This window comes from Pholis gunnellus, assembly GCF_910591455.1.
Source record: "Pholis gunnellus genome assembly, chromosome: 17".
In the NCBI taxonomy this organism is placed as follows: domain Eukaryota; kingdom Metazoa; phylum Chordata; class Actinopteri; order Perciformes; family Pholidae; genus Pholis; species Pholis gunnellus.
Window position 1 is genome coordinate 13,137,919 of NC_136544.1, and position 8,363 is coordinate 13,146,281.

General features: G+C 40.8%; 2 protein-coding genes across 2 annotated transcripts; one reads left to right on the forward strand and one right to left on the reverse strand.

The window, feature by feature from the left end:
* Nucleotides 1–16: 16 nt before the first annotated feature.
* On the reverse strand, nucleotides 17–4,915 carry rac1b (Rac family small GTPase 1b). Its single transcript, XM_079177422.1, has 6 exons — nucleotides 4,555–4,915; nucleotides 3,311–3,382; nucleotides 2,857–2,974; nucleotides 2,527–2,589; nucleotides 1,845–2,004; nucleotides 17–1,742 (listed from the first exon to the last, which is right to left on the reverse strand). The coding sequence occupies exons 1-6, from the start codon at nucleotides 4,587–4,589 to the stop codon at nucleotides 1,612–1,614; spliced, it is 579 nt and encodes a 192-aa protein (XP_079033548.1). The 5' UTR covers nucleotides 4,590–4,915; the 3' UTR covers nucleotides 17–1,611.
* A 1,283-nt stretch (nucleotides 4,916–6,198) lies between these two features.
* Nucleotides 6,199–8,363, forward strand: smim10l3 (small integral membrane protein 10 like 3). The gene is made up of 2 exons (XM_079177425.1): nucleotides 6,199–6,516; nucleotides 7,620–8,363. Exons 1-2 carry the CDS (start codon nucleotides 6,337–6,339, stop codon nucleotides 7,638–7,640), a joined length of 201 nt encoding a protein of 66 aa, XP_079033551.1. The 5' UTR covers nucleotides 6,199–6,336; the 3' UTR covers nucleotides 7,641–8,363.

Genomic DNA, 8,363 nt, shown 5'->3' on the forward strand with positions numbered 1-8,363 from the left:
CAAAGAGGCAGAGGAGTCGGTTTTACTTGAATTTATTGGCTTTTTTCAAAAAGTGACAATAGCTTTTATCCGTAAGACTAAAGAGTCACAACATTGGCTTGAATTAAAGCACAGCTTGATGTCTGAATACAATACAGATGAGCAACATGTACTTAACCCCCGATCTAGTAGTTCAAATACATGTTGTAAATAGGCAAAAAATATAACCGTTGCAATTCTAATCTTACGTTTTCAGTATATGTTGCACATACATGCCGTCAGCATTAATTACAAAAAGCTAGGCTTGTAGGGAGATTAAGGTAGCGTTAACTGTAGAGGTAATAAACAAAAAGGATATTCATAGTGTTAGTTAAACAATACAGTGAGTGAAGTGTAACTTCTGTGAAGAAAGATACAAAACAGTCAAATCACATGATTATAACAAAAAGATGAGTACGCTGTATACTACACCACAACCGACAGCAGCCATGTTACCGTTGTTAGCGGGCATAAATGCTCTTCTTAGTGACATTGCTTAGCCAGTAGTGATGCGAGTAAGAATCAAATGTGCTGCACAAAAGGTTTCTGATAAATGCCCACAGAGCATTAAAGGTGCTCTTGTTCCCCGCCACCAAAACAGTTCTAATCCAAAATATCTAATAAAGTTTTCAGCGTTGCACTTCTGGGCAGCTACACAGTTGAGACACACTTCTAGGGAAATATTGCAAAAAGAGGATTGTGGGGGGGAAAAAAAGAAAATACCGTGAACTTGACCGGTCCGATTGGAGCCAAACACATGAAAAATACTGGATCGTTTAGATTTGTCGGGGCTTAATAGCACGGTTGGTGTCAGAAGATCTGTTGAATTTTTCAGTACGTCTTTTGGCGTCATTCAACCCACGACAAAGAGTCACCGCGAATCGTGTGCTGGGATATGAAAACTAACCGGTGAAGAGATTCGTGGTGCACAAACAATTTGAAGCAAAAAGAACTTCACAGATGATTAGATTCAAGTTCCTTGTCGACGGTGCGATGACGCGTGACCGCCCCTCGCGCGGTGAAAATGAATAAAATGCCATCGATTATGGAGCCGAACAAACGGCAGCACACAACAGCAAACTGCCCGCTGTTATTTGAAGGTTTGAGACAACAGAACAAAGATTTGCTTTTCTGTTAAAACACAGCACGTCTGCAGGATGTATTTGGCAATATTTTCTTCCACTCAAAACAAACAACCAAGACTGTAAACAAAAAAAAAAAAAAAAAAAGTGGACAACCAGTGGAAGAGCATTGAAAACATTCCACGGTCCATTTTTTATTTATTTTTTTACAAAAAACATCCAATCCACTTTAGAAGGCCTCAAGAATTTCATAGTGTTGTCTATACAGTATGTGTTGTTGGGAAAGAGCTCGGGTCTATCATCTTCCAAACCCCTTCTCCTAAATCTGACCCTACGTCAAATCATGGAAACAGTTGGTAGATCTGCTGTAGCTACACGTATGGAAGGAAAGAATCTGAAGTACAATGTTTCTGTGTGTATACTGGTGTGTTTCTCCTGCGCCTTTAGCCACCCCTCACCACTAGCGGCCGTGTCCCCCCCCCCCCCCGTCATCGTTCCGGTGGAGGAAGTCTTAGAGGAGAGAGCACTTCTTCCCCTTCTTCTTGACGGGTGGAGGGCAGAGGACGGCCCGGATGGCCTCGTCGAACACAGTTTTAAGGCCACGCTGAGTCAAGGCTGAGCACTCCAGGTACTTGACGGAACCTGAGGAAACCACACATCAAATGTGTTTTCTTTTAGTAACTCAGTAAAAAAACAAAACACAAAGTCAGAGATAACTCAGTAAAAGGTGATATGTGCCGTTACCGATCTCTTTGGCCATCGCCAGTCCTTGGGGATATGTAATGGGAGAGAGCTTCTTCTCCTTCAGCTTCTCTGTGGTGTCCTTGTCGTCTCTCAGATCCAGCTTGGTACCCACCAGGATGATGGGAGTGTTGGGACAATGGTGTCTCACCTCAGGGTACCACTGCACAGAGAAGTTAGAGCTTTACAAACCAGTCTACGTTATCTTGAAAAAGTAATCCCAGCTATGAGCGTGAGATGCTGCCGATTCTCATGGAGATATTTGATTATTGCACAATACAAGGTTATTCTCCAAGTGACAAAGTGTGGAGATTAATATATATGCTCGGTGACTATGGTCTGCGGTCACATGTTCTAGTCTGAAATGAAAATTCAGCTGGGAATGTAATCGGTCTTTAGTGTGGTCAACTTTCTTCCAGGAGTTAAAAGCCCAGTGTTTAACCCATTTAACCAAACTAACTAGTAAACATGTCTTATTGTGTGTCACTTTATTATTAACTCAGTGGCTCTGTCCATCATGTTCTTAATGAGGCCGTAACAATAAGACACAAGATGATCTATGGGTCAAAATAAATCAGTCATCCCTGGAGAAAACCCGTGGGCCAATCAAAATCAGCCCCGATGCCTCTTATCATGCCATAAAACAGTCTTCGCTCGTTATCATACAGACACCGCATCAACTCACCTTGGCACGGACGTTTTCAAATGAGGCCGGACTCACAAGCGAAAAGCAGATGAGAAACACATCCTGGGGAGAAAAAGGCAAACAATACAATCAAGAGCTCATAACAACCATTTCCTGTGAAGACCAGTAAGGACGGCCCCTCCTGTGATCACGCAGCACAAAAAGGTGTTTCCCTCTTACTTCCTTATTCATTCCCAAACTTTCCAAAAGTATTACGCAAGAGAGCCACCGTCATCAAAACATACTTCAAAGGCAAACACTGCACTTCAAAGAGAATCCCAATAAGCAAACTATAACACTGAATTGTCTGACTGTGGTTTTTTGTTGTACCGTTTGCGGGTAGGAAAGTGGGCGGAGTCTGTCGTAATCTTCTTGTCCTGCTGTATCCCACAGACCCAGGTTCACCGGTTTCCCGTCCACCATAACATTGGCGGAATAGTTGTCGAACCTGACAGAAAGAATTATGATACAATGAGTTAAACCCATCAGGATGAATATAAACTGAGAAAATAGGAATAATCAAATAATTTATGACAGGAAATAAAAATGTGCGTTAAAATGGGAAACAGGTTCTTAATTAATCGGTTCTTCAGATCTCTCTTGAAAATGACTCCTTGCTTATTACTTGGCTCTGAACTAAAATCATGATTATCAACTGTGATTGTAACCTGTTCTGTAAGCAACCACACTCTCATAAAACAAATGATGACTACTGGTGTTGATCAGCTTGTAGTCTTAAGCATAAGTAAATAAATGAACACGGTCTGTAGCCTCAGATACTCACACTGTGGGGATGTACTCTCCAGGAAAGGCATTGGTGGTGTAGCTGATGAGCAGGCAGGTCTTACCCACAGCTCTGGAGGAGAGAGGAAGAGGAAGAGGGGAAATGACTCGGTTTTCTTTTTTTAAATGGTATCACCACCCCAAAAAAAACAGCACGCAAAAAGCCATTTTGGGTATAAATTGATATGCTTTCCTACTTTGTACAATTGGAAAGCAATAGGGCTGCAACTAGGAGTTATTATCATGATCAGTTAATATGTACATTTGGTCAACAAAATGTCAGAAACTAGTGAAAAACACCGTCCTAATGTTCAGATTCTGTTTTTTGTGTCCAACCTGTGGCCCAAAACCCAAAGTTATTGAGTTAACATTCATAAAGGACAATAAAAACCAGTAAAAAAACAATACAATTAAAATATATCACACTTCAGCACCACTCAAGCCTCCAAAAACAGAAACTGTTCAGTGAAACCTTACTGTGGGAGAACAGACTTGGTGTACAATACATTTACTTTTTTGAAAGATATGTATACAAGACTACTAGAGGAAAAATGAAACTTAAGTGTTGAACCCTCCCTACTGCCCGCTTCCCCTTCGTCAAAACCAAAAACACTAAATCAAACTCAGTCACAGAGGCCATCAATGACTCTGCTGCTGTGGTATCCACCACACCCTGAACAAGAAGATATGAGTTTACCTCACATATATTGTTTCACATATGAAAGTCAGTCATTGCTCATTCTTTAATCATTCACCAGCCTGTAGTTGCTGCAGACAAAGTCTACAAATGACAAACAATGTAACATAAACAGCGCAGCAACACAAACATTGCGCTTAACTCTTCACATTTCCCAATTTATGAGAAAATGTTGCCAAACTCTCGAGACTTAAACTCGGGTTAGGGGGGGATGTGTGAATGTCTTGACTCACCCTAAGAGTAACTTAAGTCAAGGATTAGCCAACCACTTGCAAACTAGCAATTATGGAATGCAATAGTTTTACCATATCAACAACACTACATGAAAAATAATGGCGGATAACTCGTATATCGTAATATAATAGTTAACCCATGAAGAATAAACAAGTAGTTAAAGTTAAACGCTTGTTAGCTAACTTTACCCGTTAAGAAAAATCTGAAGCAAACGGATATAACGTTAGCTAGTCTGGTGACATCATTAACTAGCTAACGTTACACTTGGTTATTCAAGTTAAGGATCAATAGTCAGCTGGATTAGGCTAACTTACCCGTCTCCAACAACGACACACTTTATGGCCTGCATTGCGCCGCAGCTAGAGGAATGCTAAGTTAGCCCCTGGAGCTAACGTTAGCTCACAAGTCTCTTTTCCTTTGTCCGGAACTGCTCGCTGGTGAAACGTCCCAACTGGCGTTTCTCTAACGGTCGTCGATAGAGCAGCGGAGCTCCTGTGACGTGGAACGGCTCGCGGGGGAACTTAAAGTAACTTATCGAGCACTTTCACGCAAGTTTTTCGTCAGAAAATCCCTCGCAACATTCCCATGCTTTGGTGGGCTGATCTGGAAAGCTATGTGAAGCAAAACAGCGGCGGCCACCACCCCTGAGAAAAAAAAAATGAAGTTAGCAACCACACACCAGATGGTGCATCCGGTGCGATGAGAAGATACGCCCACGTACGTTTTTTTAACGATCTATAACTTCCTTAAAAACAAGCAGCTGACGAGCCACCGGTTTTTATACAATCCGAAAACGTAATCATCAAAAAGTATCGGGAGTTTTGTATTTTTAAAACCAAATTAGAATTTGGAAAGGAGATTAAAAAAAAAAAACACGAATAAGGCGGACTATTTTAAGTGTGACACGGATTGAGGAAATGACGTTAGTTAGTGTGGACTTCTTCCCTGAACTCTGCTCCCCAGGCACTTTCCCCAACAAACTATCTACAACAGTAGGTTAAAACAGTCTCAGCAGATACATTTCAATCTCTTTTATAATACTGAACTCATGTATATTCAAAGTTTGAGGATGGCATAGCCAAGAAATTCAAATAAGGCATCTCTTCTTCTTCATGCAACAATTGGGCCCCATGCATATTGTAGGAAAAATAGCAACTGGTTGTGCGCAAAGATGCTTGACCAATCAATACATCTCCTTTCAAGGGTTAATTGATTAGTTGATTGACAGACAGTCAATTGTCATTTATGATGCAAGAATCCCAAGCATTCATTGGTGCTCAGATGCAAAGATGTGTTTTTTCTCTATTTTATTGATTGTACACTTTGGGTTCTGGACTGTTGGTGATTTAAAACAAACCATTTCAAGACATCACCCTGGGTGCTGGGAAATTGCGATGGGTAAATTGACAATTATCTGTCATTTCACAGACTTTAAATAACTGATTGAGTAATCAATAAAACAGACGGTGAAGGGATCAAGCGGTAGGCAGCATTGATCACTGAAAGTGGAAGGCCTAAAAACACGTTTTAAATTTGTCTATCTTTAAAGAATTTATAGTTCTTCATTTATTAATGAGGAAATTCCACATCAATAAAAAAAAATGGACTGAATCCAGACTTATGTAAACTATTGCCAAGAACTATTTGAATATGGAAACACTATAAGATGTACGAAAAACAATGGGGTTGTTTAACAGTATTGGCAGATACACATAAAACATTATTTGTTAGTATTTCCTCAAAAGGTATACCCTTGGTATTAGCAGCTTTGGTTGTTTTTCATTTTTGTGTAGTTACCGTGCTAACAATAAAAATACATTTTAAAAAATCTGCCTTCAGAGTGGAGTCAGGGCAAAACAAGTCCACAAACACTTTCAACTTCCGTGTGTGTCACACCGTTACGAGTCCTCCCGTTAACCATAATGGGAACAAATAGAGAAGCCGTTGGGGTGGAGCAGCTCTGCCAACACAACCAGGCACAAAAAAAAAAAATGGTGCTCAGTCAACGATAGAAAAATGAACTGTCACTCATCAGTCCGTTCGCCTCACTAACTGACACGGTTACCTTATCAACGGACCGGGCAGACCTCGCCTGTATGGCGGGTCTGTCCTATTTAGTGCTCCGGTTCTCGGGCTCCGCTGGTCGGACTTACGGAGTGTTTTCCAAAGGCTTGACGAGGACTTTGTTGATATTTTTTGATCTCGCATGGCGACTGCGAATCAGATTCCCTTATATCTACCTGGTCGCTTCGATGATGTTTAATGTCAGGTTACAGGTAATTATGCAAACACTCACGCAACTGCCAGTTTAGTAGGCAGCACGTATTCCTTAACTTAATGCAGTTAATACAGTCCTGCCCTAATAATCTGTATTCAAGCTGTTTTAGAGAGATGTTACGGTCAGTTTGTGGTGCATATAGGTTTCAGGCAGGTGCTTCTAATATGTTGTCCACCCCATTCATACCACTGATGGGTTTATTAAGAATTGATAGAATTTCAAGGCAATTGGGGCTTTAAGTATCTTATTATAAAGGATTAATCAATACAATATCCTTTGTAGGAGGCCGATACTGGATTATTTTAGGCAGATACTGATTGGGAGCTGAAACATTTCCATAACAATGTGTCGGCTGAAACAAACTGCATCCCTTTGATTATATATATATATATATATATGTATATATATTTGTTTTTACAAATTGTGTCCAAGATACATAAGCGAGGACAAACTCTGTAGTGGTGACAGTTAATAAATAACCATAATCCTAATTTGACATTTTCTTACTGTGTTTCTAAACAATACTGATACACATCTGCAACAAGCTAATATGTGCAACTAGGCCGACAGTCGATCCATCCATCCAGCTCTGATTTATTACAAGTCTCAATTTATTATCATATAATAGAAACTAAAGTAGAACATTTTCTTGATACACTTAAAAACAGCATTGTTTTATATCCTTTTGTTTAACAAAGAACCTACATTTATTGATTATCAGCGATTCAACTGACACTTGAATGGAGTTTTATGGCATTTAAGCAATAAAAGATGATTAAATTGGGCTAATTTCAGATCTTCAGCTGACACTTTGACTATTTTTTACTCTTCAAATGGGAACTGGTATTTTAATAGCTGTCAGTGTTTACATGCTGGCTGCCACTTCAACTATCTCGTTGCTTCAACTTCAATTGAAATTTGATTTGCTATTATTGTTTACACTGACACTTCAATTGCTTTTAGTGCCTCCAAAATGAACCTAATACTTAACAAGCTGGCAGCTGATTTAAAGTTTGAGCTCAGTGTCCTCTTAACATGTTCATGCATGTCTGGAGAGATAACTGTCTGACCCATTCGTGTTGCCTGCTCATCTCTTCACAGGTCCACATTGAAATCCACTGAATCTTCATCGCCTGTTTTTGGACTTAACCCCATAAATTGTGGGCAATGCCACGTTTCAGCCCTCCAAAAGAAACTGTCTGACACGGCACAGCGATGTGGAGGAAGAGGACGCTTAATTCTGTGTGACGATGCATGGGTCAGCCCTCGCCCGGTGCCTTTTTCGCAGGGGGAGGACGACAGTGAAGAAGTGATGTGTGAGGGCGGAGGGGGAACCACTGGCTCCCGTTAACCCTCTTAACCCGCCACCTGAGATCCAGGAGCCGCCTGTCCTGTCCGTGGAGATCTCGTCGGGCGAATAGTGGATTTTGACACTGCCTCTTCTCTCTGGATATCGAGGATCTTGGCGTGGATTTGAAAACCGATGATTGTTACTGTGGTACTTAAGTGTAGCCACTCTTCATTGTTTCACATGTATGTTTATTAGGTGGTCAACACCTCACTTTAATTTAAAAAGTAAATATCTAAACCGCATGACACAAACAAGCATGTTTTTTTTGTCCTCTGTGGCTCCGGGGTGAGCTGCGTAAGCGGTACATGTGGAGGTTTTGCAGGAGAGCAGTACAGCTGCCACTACTGGAAATTCACACAGTTTGTCATTAAAGTGCAGTGTCAATGGGAACCACTGCAAGTCTTCTTTGTGTGCGCGGACCCATGTCGTCTCACTCATGTTACCTGCAAAGTGAATTGTTTTTTTTAGCTGCATTTGTTTTTATTTCTGTGAAA